The sequence below is a fragment of the Heterodontus francisci genome, chromosome 9 (genome assembly GCF_036365525.1).
Source record: "Heterodontus francisci isolate sHetFra1 chromosome 9, sHetFra1.hap1, whole genome shotgun sequence".
In the NCBI taxonomy this organism is placed as follows: Eukaryota; Metazoa; Chordata; class Chondrichthyes; order Heterodontiformes; family Heterodontidae; genus Heterodontus; species Heterodontus francisci.
The window spans coordinates 76205094-76222760 of record NC_090379.1 but is presented as its reverse complement, the minus strand read 5'-3'; the positions used below and the strand labels follow the sequence as shown (position 1 = coordinate 76222760).

General features: G+C 42.7%; 1 protein-coding gene across 4 annotated transcripts in view; it reads right to left on the bottom strand.

The window, feature by feature from the left end:
• hectd1 (HECT domain containing 1) overlaps nt 1-17667 on the bottom strand; it is a 116081-nt gene that overhangs the window by 32065 nt on the left and 66349 nt on the right. For all 4 annotated transcript variants that reach the window (XM_068039349.1, XM_068039353.1, XM_068039351.1 and 1 more), the window contains 8 exons: nt 10895-11029; nt 8939-9085; nt 8757-8851; nt 8565-8670; nt 7898-8032; nt 7641-7780; nt 6530-6853; nt 314-480 (listed from right to left, as the gene is read on the bottom strand). In XM_068039349.1, coding sequence (XP_067895450.1) covers nt 314-480; nt 6530-6853; nt 7641-7780; nt 7898-8032; nt 8565-8670; nt 8757-8851; nt 8939-9085; nt 10895-11029 — 1249 coding nt within the window. The remainder of the gene's footprint in view (nt 1-313; nt 481-6529; nt 6854-7640; nt 7781-7897; nt 8033-8564; nt 8671-8756; nt 8852-8938; nt 9086-10894; nt 11030-17667) is intronic.

Here is a 17667-nt window from a genome sequence, read left to right as displayed (position 1 = left end):
AATCATTTGGAGGGGGTAAAATGAAGAGAAATGGAGGATGATGCAATTAACAGTATAAAATAATGTTACCCAAGTTACAAACTATGTTAGCGTTACTATGATTTAGGAATAAAAATTTTAATCTCACTTTTTACAACTAATCATCAATCTGCATCAGGTACAACATCAACCAATGATTTAGTTCAAAATGGCCATTCTATTAAATCAGTGTTCGTCAGAGGATAAAGTGAATAACAAAGTCCTCCTGTCAATTTTGTAAACTGTAATGCAGTATTTTAAATCTTGTAATGATAATTAACAGCAATATTCTAACCTAGTTGGTCTTCACACACACCGGAGACTGTCCCATACAGTTCAAAACCTGAGAGGGAGAGGTAGTGAGTCTGCCCACTGGCATTTTTACCCATCTGTTTAATCCGAATATGTCGCCATCCCTGTTTCTCATCCTTTGGAGGATCCAGTGGCCATGTTGCTGTAGATCTAAAACATAATTTATGTGAATTTTTGCCAAAGGTTTTCACGAGACTTATTTAAATAGACCAAAGCAAAGCTCAAGATGTTATATTCTCAAAAATGATAGTCTTTCAATCACACGGTTAGCAACATGTCTAAAAACGTACTGCAATTTTTCTATCAAGACAGCGAAATGTCAAAAAAAAAATCACAATGCCAATTTAGAATTAAAGCGATTACAAAAATCAGCCTGAAATGATAACCCAGAACTAAATACTTGTACACTATAATTAAATTTATGCTGGAACTCGGTGGTGATTCATTAACATTGGAAAAAATGGTTTCCATTCCCTGTCACTCAACACATGTAGCCATCTTGAAATCAACAGCAAAAACTTGCATTCAGAGCATAAAATGTTTTAAATGGTTCCCAAAAGCATAATCAAACACAAATGGATATCAAGCCAAAAGGAGGAAATATTAGGAGTGTCTAAAAGTTTTGAGGGGGAACGGCAACAGGGTTTAGATTGGAAATTCCAAAATGTGGGGCCCAGATGCCTGAAGGCACAGCCACCAATAGTGCAGTGAAGGAAAAGATACACAACAGGCCAGTCAAAAGAAGGGAGAGTTCTGCTGGCACTAAAGGAGGTTAGTGAAATGGGGAAGTGCAAGACCATGAAATGATTTAAACATCAGGGTAAGAATTTTACATTGGATGTGTTGGAGGATTGGGAACCAATGTAGTAAGGAATGATGGGGTGCACGGGGCTTGCTGATTAAATAGAATACAAACAGAATTTTAGACTAGCTGAACTTTAGAGCATACAGGATGGGAAACCAGCCAGGACAGCATTAGAGGAGTCAAATCTGAATGTAACAGAAGCACTGATGAGAGCTTCAGTTACAGATGGGTCGACACAGGGTCAGAGGCGGGAAAAGTTACAGAGGTGAAAATAGGCAGCCTTTATGATGGCGAGGAATAGATCAGAAATTCAGATCAGCGCGAACAGGATGCAAAGGTTGGTAACAGTTTGGCTCGGCCAGAGACAGTGGCTGGGCAGTAAAGCAGAATCATTAGCAAGGCTATAGATTTTGAATACCATCTTCAGTTTCTGCCACAATGTCAGTAAATGTGGTGGCACATCTTGGTATAAAAAGATAATTTTTTGCTGAATGGGGGAAATACTCGGTAATGTGGAAAAACAGGGATTTCAGGGTTCGGGATCGCAAGACATTTACAGCAATACCTCAAGGATCCAAGCCATAAAAAAATGAAATGTTGAGTTTTATGGCAAAAGGTGTAGAATATATAAGTCAAGATGCTTATCTCAATAAAATCTTCAAAAGCCCTGTGGTAACACTGTGCAGTTTTGGGTTCCAAACTAGAGGACAAATGTGAAGAAAATAGAATGGAGAGAGTGTAGGTTCACTAATATGCTAGCATGAGGAAATGCAAGAAGAAAGACTTGCAAAAATTGGTGGGCAGTGGGGAGGAGGAGATGATGATGGAGTAATTTGATAGGTGTTAAAATTTTGGAAGCACAGAAGAGAGCAGATAAAAGCAGAGTGTTTCCAATGTTTGAGGGCTCTACAATAATGGGACACTTGAAAATTCATGCGTGGGATGAATGCCAAGGCCAACATTTATTGCCCATCCCTAACTGCCCTTGTGAAGGTGGTGGTGAGCCACCTTCTTGAACCACTACAGTCCATGTGGTGCAGTTACACTCAGTGCTGTTGGTGAGGGAGTTCCAGGATCCTGACCCAGCAACAGTGAAGGAATGGTGATATAGCTCCAAATCAGGATACTATGGGGCTTGGAAGGGAACGTGCAGATACTAGTGTTCCCACGTGTCTGCTACCCTTGTTCTAGGAGGTAGAGGTCATAGATTTGGAAGGTGCTGTCGGAAGGAGCCTTGGTGCATTGCTGCAGTGCATCATGTAGATGGTACACACTGCTGTCACTGTGCACCAGTGGTGGTGGAAGTGAATGTTTAAAGGTGGCGGATGGGATGCCCGACCAAGCGGCTGCATTGTTCTGGATGGTGTCAAGTTTCTGGAGTGTTGCTGGAGCTGCACTCATCTAGGCAAGTGGAGAATATTCCATCATACTCCTGACTTGTACCTTGTAGATGGTTGACATGCTTTGGGGAGTCAGGTGTTGAGTTAATCGCCGCAGAATTCCCAGCCTCTGACCTACTCTTGCAGCCACAGTTTTTATAAGGCTGGTCCAGTTGAGTTTCTGGTCAAGTGACCGTCCCAGAATACTGCTGGTGGGGGAAATTCAGCGATGGTAATGCCATTGACTGTCAAGGGGAAATGGTTAGCTTCTCTCTTGTTGGAGATGGTTACTGCCTGGCACTGTGTGGCATGAATGTTAATTGCCATTATCAGCCCAAGCCTTGCTGCATGTAGGCAGACTGCTTCAGTATCTGATGAGTTGCGAATGGCATTGAACACAGTGCAATCATCAAACATTCCCAGTTCTGACCTTATATTGGAGGGAAGGTCATTCATGAAGCAACTGAAGATTGTTGGGCCTCGGACACTATCCTGAGGAACTCCTGCACTGATGTCCTGGGACTGAGATGATTGACACCCAACAACCACAACCATCTTCCTTTGTGCCAAGTATGACTCCAACCAGTGGAGAGCTCCCCTGCACCACCACCCCCCCCCCCCCCCCCACAATTCCCCTTAACTTCAATTTTGTTAATGCTCCTTGATGACACACTCGATCAAATTCTGTCTTGATGTCAAGGGCAGTCACTCTCACCTCACCTCTGGAATTCAGCTCTTTTATTCACGTTTGGACCAAGGCTGTAATGACATCTTGAACAGAGTGGCCCTGGCAGAACCCAAAATGAGCATCGGTGATTAAGTGTTGTTTGATAGCATTGTCAATGACACCTTCAATCACTTTGCTGGTGATTGAGAGTAGACTGATGGGGCGGTATTGGCTGGATTGGATTTGTCCTGCATTTTGTGGAAAGGATATGCCTGGGCAAATTTTCTCCTTGTTGGGTAGATGCCAGCATTGTAGCTATCCCGGAATAGCTTGGTTAGTGTTGTGGCTAGCTGTGGAGCACATCTTCAGTATGACAGCAGGGATGTGGCCCAGACCCTTAACCTTTGCAGTTTCCAGTGCCTTCAGCCATTTCTTGCTATCACATGGAGAAGGCTGAGATGGATCATCCACATAGCACTTCTGGCTGAAAATGGTTGAAAATGCTTCAGCCTTGCCTTTTGCACTGATACTCACCCATCAATGAGATGTTTGTTGAGCCGCCGCCTCTGGTTAGTTGTTTAATTGTCCACCACCATCCATGACTGGATGTGGCAGGGCTGGAGAGTTTTGATCTGATCCGTAGGTTGTGGGATTGCTTAGCTCTGTCTACGGTGTGCTGCTTCCTCTTTTTAGCATGCACATAGTCCTGTGTTTTGGCTTAATCAGGTTAGCATGTCATTTTTAGGGTTTGCCTGGTGCTGCTCTTGGCATGCTCTCAGAGTCCTCATTGAACCAGGGTTGGTCCACTGGCTTGATGGCAATGGTAGAATGAGGGATATACCAGGCTGAGATTACAGATTGTGGTTGAATACAGTTCTGTTGTTGTTGAAGACAACGGAAGACAATTTTTGAGATGCGAGATCTGTCCTGAATCCATCCCATTTAGCATGGTGGCAGTGTCACACATGGTGCACATCCACAGTGTGAGGACTGTGCGGTGGTCACTGCAACCAATACTGTCATAGATGGACGTATCTGCGATATGTAGATTGGTGAGGACGAGGTGAAGTAGGTTTCTCCCTCGTGTTGGTTCTCACACCACCAGCCGCAGGCCCAGTCTGGCAGATAAGTCCTTCAGAACTCTGTCAGCTTGGTCGGTACTGGTGCTACAGAGGCACTGTTGGTGATGGACATTTAAGTCCTCCACCCAAAGTACATTTTGCGCCCTTGCTACCCTCAGTGCTTCTTCCAAGTTCCAAGTGGTGTTCAACATGGAAGACGGTATGTGGTAATCAGCAGGAGGCTTCCGTGTCCATGTTTGACTTGATGCCATGAAACCTCATGGGGTCCAAAGTGAATGTTGAGGACTCCCAGCGCTGCTCCCTCCCAACTATATGCCATTGTGCCGCCACCTCAGGTGTCCCGTCAGTGGAACGGTACATACCCAGGGATGGTAATGGAGGAATAAAAACAAGAAATGCTGGAAATACTCAGTAGGTCTGGCAGCATCCTGGGGAGAGAGAAGCAGAGTTAACGTTTCAGGTCAGCGACCCTTCTTCAGTTCTGAGTATTTCCAGCATTTCTTGTTTTTATTTCAGATTTCCAGCATCCGCAGTATTTTGCTTTTATTATGGTGATGGAGGAGTCTGGGACATTGTCTGTAAAGCATGATGTGGCAAGTATGACAACAACAGCTCTCCCAATCTTGGCACAAGTCCCCAAATGTTAGTGATGGGGACTTTGCAAGGTCGAATGGGTGGGGTGTGCCTTTCATTTCCAGTGCTTGGGTTGATGCCGGGTGGTCTGTCCAGTTTAATTCTCAATTAAACTTTCTGTAGCGATTTGATATAACAGAGTGGCTTCCTTGGCGATTTCAAAGGACAGTTAAAAGTCAAGCACATTGCTGTTGGTCTGGAGTCACATGTAGGCCAGAGCGGGTAAGGATGGCAGATTTCCTTCCCTGAAGGACATTAGCGAACCAGATGGATTATTACGACAATCCAATAGTTTCATGATCATCATGACTGAAACTTTTAAAAATTCCAGATTTCTTAATTAATTGAATTTAAATATCTAAGATTGAATGCAAGAAATTCAGCAGAAATCTTTTTTTTTAAATAAACCAGAGGGTGACAAAGCTTTTTTTAAAATTCATTCATGGGATGTGGGCATCACTGGCTATGCCAGTATTTATTGCCCATCCCTAATTGCTCGAGAAGGTGGTGGTGAGCTGCCTTCTTGAACCGCTGCATGTAGGGTAGGGACACCCACAGTGCTGCTAGGAAGGGAGTTCCAGGATTTTGACCCAGCTACAGTGAAGGAACGGTGATATAGTTCCAAGTCAGGATGGTGTGTGGCTTGGAGGGGAACTTGCAGGTGGTGGTGTTCCCAAGCATTTGCTGCCCTTGTCCTTCTAGTTGGTCGAGGTGACATGTTTGGAAGGTGCTGTCTAAGGAGCCTTGGTGAGTTGCTGCAGTGCCTCTTGTAGATGGTACACACCGCTGCCACTGTGCGTTGGTGGTGGAAGGAATGAACGTTTGTGCATGGGGTGCCAATCAAGCGGGATGCTGTGTCTTGGATGGTGTCGAGCTTCTTACAGCTGCACCCATCCAGGCAAGTGGAGAATATTCCATCACACTCCTGACTTGTGCCTTGTTGATGGTGGACAGGCTTGGGGAGTCAGGTGGTGAGTTACTCGTCGCAGGATTCCCACCCTCTGACCTACTCTTGGAGCCACAGTATTTATATGGCCATTCCAGTTCAGTTTCTGGTCAATGGTAACCCCCAGGATGCTGATAGTGGGGGATTCAGCGATGATAATGCCATTGCATGTCATGGGGAGATAGTTAGATTCTCTCTTGTTGGAGATGGTCATTGCCTGGCACTCGTGTGGAGCGAGTGTTACGGATATTGTCCAGTTCTTGCTGCATTTCTATATGGACTGCTTCAGTATCTGAGGAGTTGTGAATGGTGCTGAACATTGTGCAATCAGCAGCAAACATCCCCACTTCTGACCTTATGATTGAAGCAGCTGAAGATGGTTGGGCCTTGAACACGATGTTGTGAAGTATATGAACAGTTATTAATTGAAGCAGAGACAATGTCAACATTTAGGAATAGGTTAGGTAGCTGAAACAAAGATATAAATAAATGAAAATATGTAAACAGCATGGGATTACTGTTAATGTGGAGGATAAACGCCAGCATTGACAGCTGGGCCAAATTACTGTTTATGTTGTAATATTGATCTAATTCCTCAAAAGTTGAGAACTGTAAACTCAACATTACACATTATTTATATATTAAAACAGTGTTTTAATGTAATTTTATCCTAATCTGCCTACTAACCCTGGCTCATTCAAGCTGCAATCATCCACATGAGTGTATAGAGTGGTCCAGTTTTGTCCATCTTTGGAAACTTGAAAAACCCAGTTCCTCAGGGCAGACCGACCATAACCACGTGCATGTCGCAAAGTATAGGCTGACGGGATCACCCAAAGACCAAGATCAATAGCAAACCAAGCATTCTTATCATCATTTGTGTGACAATTAAGGGCTGAGCTGTCACGACTCAAAATGTCTTCCAATCGTCCATATGGCAAATTCCTCCCTTCGGATGACGTTACAACCACCAAGCCATAAGCTGCAGGATTCACCCATTCATATGCAGTCCTGTAATTCAACATTAGGATTCTTTAATGAATAAGAAATTAATATCCTAAAATCGTGGTTGCATTATTGACATTATTAAGCTATTCTGTTGCCTATTACTTAAGTCATATCAACTCCCCAACACGGAAAATGATTGCGCCATATAGTTAATACATTTAAAACTGAATGCCAGAATTTCTCATTGAAATATGGCTTTTCAGTCCATTTAAATAGCTTCACTCAAAAGCAAGTAATGCATACAATGCAGAGCAGTTGCTGCAAATTATAAAGCATACTATGAGCCAACCTTTCCACTAGGAAACAGGTTTCAGCAGTCATAATCAAAACTTGCAGGAGGTTTTCAAACTGCACTGCACATCAGTTACTGTTACACTCTGGTGCAAAACTGAACAAAGCTCCTTGAGAGAGTCTCACACATCAAGAGTAGCCTGAAGTCAGGTATAAAACCTCCCTGTTATACACCATGCAGCAGCTTTTTTGACAGGGACATGGGAAATCATATTGATAATGTCTTGAAATCAAAACATGTTCAAAAGTAATTTTCTATTCCAGGAACATGGGGGGAAAATGATCAAATGCAACAAATGTTTGAACGTACAAAAATATTCACTGGTGAACAAATCTTTTCCAAGTAAACAACTGATGAAACTTTGGTACATGCTATTTCAAGAACTAAGTCTACCTTCATAGCCTTTTAGATACTGAAAACATATATAGCTGTTTTTCTTTAGGGAATTACATACAAGTCATAAACTGAAATGCAAAAAATATTAATTTTGAATCTTACTTTGCATTTGTCCCAATCCAGTATATTATCCCATTTTCATCAAAGTTATGCTGGTGCCGGAATGTAAACGTTTGTCCTTCTCTTAATTTACGCACAAATACAAAGGTTGATCTGTCAAAGTCATACCACTGTTTTGCCACCTGAACCAAAAAAATGAAGTTAAAACTAAAATATCTTATATGTTCATATTTACTCATTCAATATTTTTATGAACCTTAAAAAGTTAATATTTGGACTAGTTATATCACATTGTTTACCATTTTAAGAAGATACTGTTCTAAGGATTCAACAGTAGCCAATGGTTCCATTTTGAGCATTCTTCCAGTTCTGTCTATCAATGATGTCTCCCCAGGAGCACGTTCCAATCTAAACCTCAGCCTTCTAGTCAGGATCTTGAAGGGAGGAAAAACAGTCTGTAAACAGATTGGTAGAATTTGACCTGAACTTCAAAGTCATAGTAAGCTGCAACAGATCTCCACATGACTGCTTTTAAATTTTATTTAAAATATGACATTTGTTTAAAACAGTAGCAGCTAATATAATCAGTTGGGAATTAAAAGCTGAAGAGAATTGAGAGTGGCTTGGACTATGACTGTGAGGAACCTGAATTGGCAAGTAGTCACAGACTACTTGAGCTTCCTTACAGTGAACAGGTCAACAGTTTTTCCAAGCCACTTAACACTTAAAGCCACATGCTACACCAAAGCATTGGAGATAGTTCCACAAAAGCTGGTTTGCACAGAATAAATATCATTCCCTTTGCATTTAAGAACAAAATAAATCCTTAATATTACAAGTAGATAGTGGAGCTTGATAAATACAAAAGGGCAGCTTCCATATACTTCATGTACTATAGAGATAAAATTAACTGATAGTTGCAGGAAAAGAAAATCAGACTTGATCATCATATATTCTCCCTCATACCTGCAAGTTATATGAAGAGCCAGGGGTATCATACAGATGAAGAGGCAGCCTCTCAATAGATTCTAACACTGCTATGAGCTTACGAACAAGGGCAACAGCTGGCTGACTAAAAAGAAAAAAATGCTTCATATTACAAAGCTGAAAGGAACTTTTTAAAATGCATTTTTAAAAATTCAAGAAAAGCCTACCCACCTTTCTTCATCTTCATTTTCACTGAAAGCAGTTTTGAAGACATTTATTCGCTCAATCAGTTGACTACAATCTTGTTTTACATCTAAGTCCACATTCTACAAAGTTAAAAAAATTAAGTGAATATCACAAACTACAAGACAGATCCAAAATAAACAAGTGCTCTTTCACAACCTCATACTAACATTGTTGAGGACAGTAAGTAGTGCTTGAACTAGCCCACTGCTGCACATTTCATAGGGTGAGATTGTGTTTTCATCCTTTAGTAGTACAATTAAGTTCTCTAGGGCAGTTTTCATTAAATCTCTCCATGTAGCCTCTCTGTCCACACCCTGCAACACAAAAAGCATTTTTTCATCTCGAAATGTTCATCATTCAGATGTCTTCTCAAGTATCAATCAGTGGCATCTTAGTCTAGATTTTTCACTCGGTCAAACCCCCAAGTGTAAAAGAAAGGCATGATTTCCACAGCTTTGATAAAAGGTTATTGACCTGAAACATAAATTCGGTTTCTCTCTCCACAGATGCTGCCCAACCTGCTGAGTATTTCCAGCATTTTCCGTTTTTATTTCATGATTTTCACTTGCCTGCCGAGAAATGTGCTGACATGCTGGAGTTTACAAGGTCGGACAAATTTTCAGAATGACACACAAGCTACTAGTGTCACAAACAGTAGACTTTGAGAACGTGTGGGGGCAATAACCTGCATATTTCTACAGGATTTGAAGGCCTGCAACAGCTTAGAAGAGCTAGCACAACAAAAAGACACATTTGCAGCAATTCTGAAAACTCATCCGCAGAAAGATGTCTGCTGGATCTGCAGGACTCAATAGGGGTGGAGGTTCATCAATGAGGATGTGGCAGTGCTTCTGAATGAAGTTAGCCTAAAGAAGGAGATATTACACTGATTATGCAATAACCTACAAGAACAGCAGCACATCAGTAGCCAAGGCAACTCGACAATTACCTTGCCTGGTCTGAACTTTCCAAATATGCACTGAGCATGCCTGCAATTCACAATCATTTTACCCCCAGTGTGCTGAAGTGCTCAGCTGCTTACCATAAACAGACATGAGGCAGCATGGGTGCCTTCACACCCCCAGCCTTAACTAAAAAGTATTCCTTCACACACATTCTTACATGCTTTCATCCTACTAAAAGTTTTGCGTATGTAATTGCTTTGCTGATACACCTGCCATCACACATTATTGTAACACTTGTGTGCAGATGCATCATTTCTTTTTAAAAAGGACAACACAGCTCATAACACCAGAGCATTTAGCAACAAGCTGTAGATCCTCCTCCCCAAATTGTGCCTTCACTGCCATGAGGGAGTTATGTAGTTTCAGGAGAAGAAAGCAGTAGAGGGAAGTGGAGGTGCAGAATCAGGAGGCCAGGAGCCAGCTGCAGGTTCCTCAGGACATTCTGCTTCCCTCATCCTAGAATACCCATATTAGTCAACAAACTGAATCAAGAACCACACATCACTTTTTCTATTGAAAGAGACAAGTCAACTCAATTCCTCTTCCAAGTGTTCCTTAAGAAGAAACACAAGAGGATGAACTAGCAAGTTCATTTCCATCTAGTCTTGCCAGCACTTCAGAACGCTGAACATCACTCATTCAGACCATTCCTCTACAGCAACAGGTGAGTGTTAACCACCTGGGGGAAGGAGAGATTTGGAAAGTGAGTCAGAGAGCAGAATATAATGGGTGTGGAACATAAACTGGTTTTACATTGCTGACCAGAAGGTCAAGAGATTTTATTCATTAGCTACAGAGCTTCGAGACCCTGATCACACAAGGCCGCCTTTTAAAAGAATAATTATGTGGAAACAGCATGTAACACTGTGCAGTGGATTCCCAACATCAATATTCAATGAATGCTTTCCAAGCACAGTTGCCCACAATCAAGTATGGGGAGCTTTAGGCAGATTGGCATTGAACTGCCCATAACAGAAATCCCAAAGGCAAAATTTTATTACTTCACAAATATCTATTATTATTTGCATTTCAATTAAAATGTTTTGAAAAAGCTATAACAATATTTACTTATCCAAAATTTATATTCAGTAGAATTGCCAAATAGGACAATTCTGTTAACCTAAAGTTAAGGTATTCAGAAATGTCAATTTTACTTACTTGTCTGTTAGCATGAAGTTCCCACGCACTCTCAAGTTGTGTAGCTATGTTTCGCAGTGTGACCACCACTCCTCGAGGCATACTTTCTACAGCCTTAAAGTGATCATCATATAAATCTCTGGCCATGGTTCGCACCTGCAAAGAAAACTGCTTTAAAAATTCCTTTTTAAAATCAAAACAATATATTTTCTACTTGGTAAAAGGAAGGTTGATGGTGGTTCACGACTGAATTCAATTTGAATTTCCAAGTTTGAAAAAGGAGTGCACCACTCTTAAGTCCATTGGGTTCTAGATCCTCTAATTTTTATTAGATAAGCTATAATTTCAAAGCAAGTTACTTTGTTTTACCTCCATGGAACATAGAAAAAAAGGACAGCTGTAAGGCAAAATTCAAACTTTCCCTTTCGCTACTGGCCTGAGCCTTATTTTAATGGGTACAAAGGCCAGTCCACATCTTCATTATGAAATGCGTTCAGTGATAAACCCATTGAATACCCATTAGAGTCTGTCTGATATAAAGAAACGGTTGAAGGCACTAAATACTACAAAGGTTATGGGCCCTGACTACATTCCAGCAATAGTACTGAAGACTTGTGCTCCAGAACTAGCTGTGCCTGTTCCAGTGCAGCTACAACACTGGCATCTACCCAGCTGTGGGGGCAAATTGCCTAGGTATGTACTGTGCACAAAAAGCAGGACAAATCCAACCCGGACAATTACCGCCCCATCAGTCTACTCCTGATCATCAGCAAAGCGGTGGAAACGGTCATCGACAGTGCTATCAAGCAGCACATGCTCACTGACGCTCAGTTTGGGTTCTGCCAGGGCCACTCAGTTCCTGACCTCATTACAGCCATGGCCCAAATATAGACAAAAGAGCTGAATTACAGAAGTGAGGTGAGAGTGACTGCCCTTGACATCAAGGCAGCATTTGACCGAGTATGGCATCAAGGAGCCCTAGCAAAACTGGTGTCAATGGGAATCAGGGGAAAACGCTCCACTGGGATGGAGTCATACCTAGCGCAAAGAAAGATGGTTGTAGTTGTTGGAGGTCAATCATCTTGGTCCCAGGACATCCCTGCAGAAGTTCCTCAAGGCAGTGTCCTAGGCCCAACCATCTTCAGCTGCTTCATCAATGACCTTCCCTCCATCATAAGGTCAGAGGTGAGGATGTTCACTGATGACTGCACAATGTTCAGCACCATTCGCAACTCCTCAGATACCAAAGCAGCAAGACCTGGACAAAATCCAGGCTTGGATTGATAAGTGGCAAGCAACATCCAGGCCACACAAGTGCCAGACAAGGACCATCTCAAACGCCTTGATGTTCAATGGCATTACCATCGCTGAATCCCCCACGATTAACATCCTGGGGGTTACCATTGACCATAAACTGAACTGGACCAGACACATAAATGCTGTGGCTACAAGAGCAGGTCAGAGGCTGGGAATTCTACGGCGAATAGCTCACCTCTTGTCTCCCCAATGCCTGTCCGCCATCTACAAGGCACAAGTTAGGTGTGTGATATAAGACTCTCCACTTGTCTGGGTGGAGACAACAACACTCAAGAAACTCGACACCATCCAGAACAAAGCAGCCCATTTGATTGGCACCCAATCCATCACCATTCACTCCCTCCACACTGACGCACAGTGGCATTGTATGTACCATCTAGAACAGGCACTGCAGCAACTCACCAAAGCTCCTTCGACAGCACCTTCCAAACCCGCGATCTCTTCCACCTAGAAGGTCAAGGGCAGCAGATGCATGGGAACACCATCACCTGCAAATTCCCCTCCAAGACACACACCATCCTGACTTGGATCTATATTGCCATTCCTTCACTGTCGCTGGGTCAAAATCCTGGAACTCCTTTCCAAACAGCGCTGTTGGTGTACCTACATCCCAAGGACTGCAGCAGTTCAAGAAGACAGCTCACCACCACCTTCTCAAGGAAAATTAGGGGTGGGCAATAAATGCTGGCATAGCCAGCGACGCCCACATCCCACAAACTAATTTTTTAAAAATTCACCTACTAAAATTAAATAGAGCAAGAAAAATTTTCTGTTATGCACTATACCTGAACTCTGCTTTGTACTTCATTACATTCTTGAAACGGAAACCTCGAGCTCACAGCTCATCAAGAAAAATTACACATGTGTGTGGAAGAGGCGAGAACCAGAAGTACTTTGAAAAGTTCATATAACACTTTGCATAAAAAGAAAATCTATCCAGTGCAGATATTTTGATTGCCATAAGGCAACAGTCAGGAGAATCTTCCTATAAAGCCTCCAAACAAGAAGACAGACTCTAATGGGTATTCAGTCGGTTTGCCACCGACTGAATTTAGATGTGGACTGACCTTAGTACCCATTATAATAAGGCTCATGCCAGTAGCGAATGGGAAAGTTTGAATTTTTCCTTACAGTTGTCTTCTTTTCTATGTTCTATAGAGGGAAAACAGAGTAACTTGCATTGAAATTATGTGCATTAAGAGTTTTGAGGTTTCAGCAAGAGAAGCAACCAAGGATAAAAAAGGCTCAAGAGCAGACCTGTGGGAGTGAGAGAAGCAGAGACAAGGGAGCCAGAGTTTCAAATCAACCAAAAAAATACATCAAGCAGTGATGTCAGAGGACAACAGGGTCGGTTGGTGAGTACTGCAGTTTTACTTTTGCTCTTTTGATGTAATGGAGGAGTCTCAAGCCTATTTCTTTGTCCAACAGGTATGAGGTACTTATTGCCTGTGCGGATGAGAACAAGGACTGCAGGGAAGATGAGCAATCTGGCCATGGCACGAGGATGCAGGTGGCCATTCAAGTGGGGGAGTGGAAAGGAATGTGGTAATGTTAGGGGATAGCATAGTTGGGAGAATAGATACAGTTCTCTGCAGCAGAGACCGAGCGTCCCGAAGGTTGTGTTGCCTGCCAGTCCCAGGCTTGAGGACATCTCCGCGCTGTTGTCCAGCAACTTGGAGTGAGAGGGGGAAGATTCAGTTGTCATGTACCATGCAAGAACCAATGGCATAAGTAGAATTAAGAATGAGTTCTGAGGAGGGAGTTTGAGGAATTGCGTTCTAAATTAATAAGTAGAATCGCAAGGGTAATAATCTCTGGATTACTACCCGAGGCACACAGAAATTGACAAAAGGTTAAGCAAATTAGAGAATGAAACGCATAGCTCGAACAGTGTTGTGGGAAGAAGGGTTCTGAATCATGGGACACTGGCACCAGTACTGGGGAAAGCAGCTGCTCTATTGGGGCAGGCTCCACTTAACCAGGTTGGAATCAGTGCCCTGATGAATCATTTAACTTTGACTGTGGACTTTAAACTAAAAGCGAGTTGTTGGGAGTGGTTGGGGGGGGGGGGGGGGGGGTTTGCAGTGGTAGTGGGGGAAAGTGGTTAGGTGAAGAGAAATTTGGAAACCTGAACAGAAAAGTCAAGGCAATAAAGCAGTACAGCGATTTGGATAAAGACAAGCAGAGTGGACAGTTGAAATTTAGTGGTAATGGTGCATCAGTGATTAAGGTCCATGCAAAGAATAGTGGTTACAAAAAAAGTTAAAGGCTCTTTATCAGAATGCACGAAGCAGTCGCAACAGGACAGAGGAACAAGCAGCACAAAGAGAGATAAATGGGTTTGATCTAATCTCCATTACACAGGCATGCTTGCAAGGTCACCAAGGTTGGGAAAATACTCCAGCGCACTTAACATTTCAAAAAGATAAGCAAAATGGAAAAGGAGGAGACCTGATAATAAAGACAGAAGAACAGTAGTAAGAAAGGATCTTGGCTCAGAAGTATGAGGTAGAATCAGTATGGGTGGAGATTAAGAACAACAGGAGGCCAGAAAACACAGGGGGCTTATAAACTGCTCCCATCAAACAGCAGTTATATCGTTGGACAAAAGATTAAGCAAGAAATAATTGGAGCTTGTAACAAAGGCAATTTAATAATCACGGGGAACTTTAATCTTCATATAGACCGGACAAAACAAATCGGCAAAGGTAGTATGGAAGATGAGTTTGTAGAATGCTTTCATGACAGCTTCCTAGATCATGTTGTGGAACCAACATGTTAAAGCTATTTTAGACACAGTATCGTGTAATGAGGGAGGGTTAATTAGTAATCTCATAGTAAACGATCCTCTGGGGAAAAAAATGATTATAATAGAATTGAATTCTATATTAAATTTGAGACATACTTAAGTCCAAAACAAGAATCTTATACTTAAAGCCAATTACATATGTATGAGGGGAGAGTTAGCTAAGCTTGATTGGGTAAATAGACTAAAAGGTATGGATGTAAATAAACAGTGGGAAACATTTAAAGGTTTCAAAATGTTCAACAAAAATACATTCCATTAAAAAAACAAAAGCTCACCAAGAAATATCTATACGTAGCTTACTACGGAAGTTAAGGACAGTATTCAATTAAAGGAAGAGGCGTATAATGTTGCAAAGAATAGTCATAATGCAAACATAACCCCTGGCTTCTTTTGTCGACTGCAAATTGCCTTCTTAAACCCCTCTCCCCATCCCCTCCACCCTCACCTCCAACAATAAATGTGAGCAGCTCATGAACTTTGCCACCAAGATGAAGACCATCGATCAACTGTCTCTGCCACGCCCCTCCCTTCCACTTGCCCACCTGGCCAAAAATCCCCAAATGCTGCCCATAACCAAACCCTATACTCACATCTTTCTTCAGTTTCTCTCCAATCATAAGAGTCATTATGGCACAGAAATTGGCCATTCAGCCAATCGATTCCATGCCCTCACAAAGCTCATCTTGTCCACGAGAGCCACCTCCTGCTCCCTTGACCAGATTCCCACAAAACTGCTGACCACCCAACTTCCCCTCCTGGTTCTCATGTTAGCCAATATGTTACTGTCTCTCTCTCCTTTACATGTGCCGTCAGCACCTCACTCATCAAAAAAACAACCTTGACCGTGCCATCCTTGCAAACTACCATCCCCAACCTCCCTTTCCTCTTCAAAGTCCTTGAATGTGTTGTCACCTCCCAAATCCGTGCCCATCTTTCCCAGAACTCCATGTTTAAATCCCTCCAATCAGGTTTCCGCTCCACCACAGCACCAATGTAGTTCTTATCAAAGTCACAAATGACATCTCATGCGACTGTAACAATGGTAAATTTTCGCTCCTCGTCCATCTCAACCTATTTGTAGCTTTTGACAGGGTTGACCACACCATTCTCCTCAAATGCCTCTCTACTGCCATCAAGCTGGGTGGACTGCTCTCACCTGGATCCATTCTTATCTAATCATAGCCAGAGTATCAGTTGCAATACCTTCTCTTCCTGCTCTGACACCATTACCTCTGGTGTCCACAAGGATCTATCTTTGGCCCCCTATTTCTCATCTGCTCCTAATGCTGCCCCTTGGCATCATCTGAAACCACAGCGTCAGTTTTCCCGCCAATGCTGATAACACCCAGCTCTAACTCACCACCTCCTCTCTCAACTCCTCCACTGCTGCTAAATTATCAGACTGCTTAAACGACATCCAGTACTGGATGAGCAGAAACTTCCTCCAATTAAATATTGGGAAGGCTGAAGCCATTGTTAACGGTCCCCACTCCAAACTCCATTCCCTAGCTACCGATTCCATCCCTCTCGCTGGCAACAGTCTGAGATTAAACCAGTTTATTTGCACATCTGACCCCGAGATGAGCTTCGGACTACATGTTCACATCAGCATGAAGCCCATTTCCACCTCGGTAACAGCACCAAACTTTGCCCCTATCTCAGCTCATCTGCTGCTGAAACCCTCATTCATGTCTTTGTCACATCTAGACTTGGCTATTCCAACGCACCCCTGGCTGGTCTCCCACATTCTACCCTCCATAAACTTGAGGCCCTCCAAAGCTCTGCCGCCCATGTATTAACTTGCACCAAACCCCATTCACCTAACACCCCTGTGCTGGCTGATCTACGCTGGCTCCCGGTCAAGCAACATCTTGTTTTTAAAAAGCTCATCCTTGTTTTTAAATCCCTCCAAAGCCTTGCCCCTCCCTATCTCTGTAACCTCCTCCAGCCCCACCACCCTCCAAGATGTTTATGTCCAAGATGACACTAAAATAGGTGGGATAGTAAGTTGCAATAAAGAAATAAGAAATTTACAAATGGATATGGATAGGTTAGGTGAATAGGCCAAAATCTGGCAGATGGAGTTTAACGTGGTTAAGTGTGAGGTTATCCATTTTGGTCGGAAGAATAGAAAGGCAAATTATCTAAATGAACAGAAACTTCAGAGCGCTTTGGTGCAGAGGGATCTGGGTGTCCTCGTGCATGAATTGCAGAAAGCTAGTATGCAGGTACAGCAGGTAATAAGGAAGGCAAATGGAATTTTGGCATTTATTGCTGAAGGAATAGAGTATAAAAGTAGGGAAGTGTTGCTGCAACTCTACAAGGCATTAGTGAGACCGCAGCTGGAGCATTGCATACAGTTTTAGTCCCCTTGAGGAGGGTTGTAGTTGCACTGGAGGCAGTTCAGAGGAGGTTCACTAGATTGATTCCAGGGATGAGGGGTTGGTCTTATGAAGAGAGATTGAGTAGTTTAGGTCTTTACTCTCTAGAGTCTAGGAGAATGTGAGGAGATCCAATTGAGGTATACGAGATGATTAAGGGAATTGACAAAGTAGACGTAGAGAGGATGTTTCCTCTTGTGGGGCAATCTAGAATGAGAGGTCATCGTTTTCGGATAAGGGGTAGCAGATTTAAAACAGAGGTGAGGAGAAATTACTTCTCTCAAAGG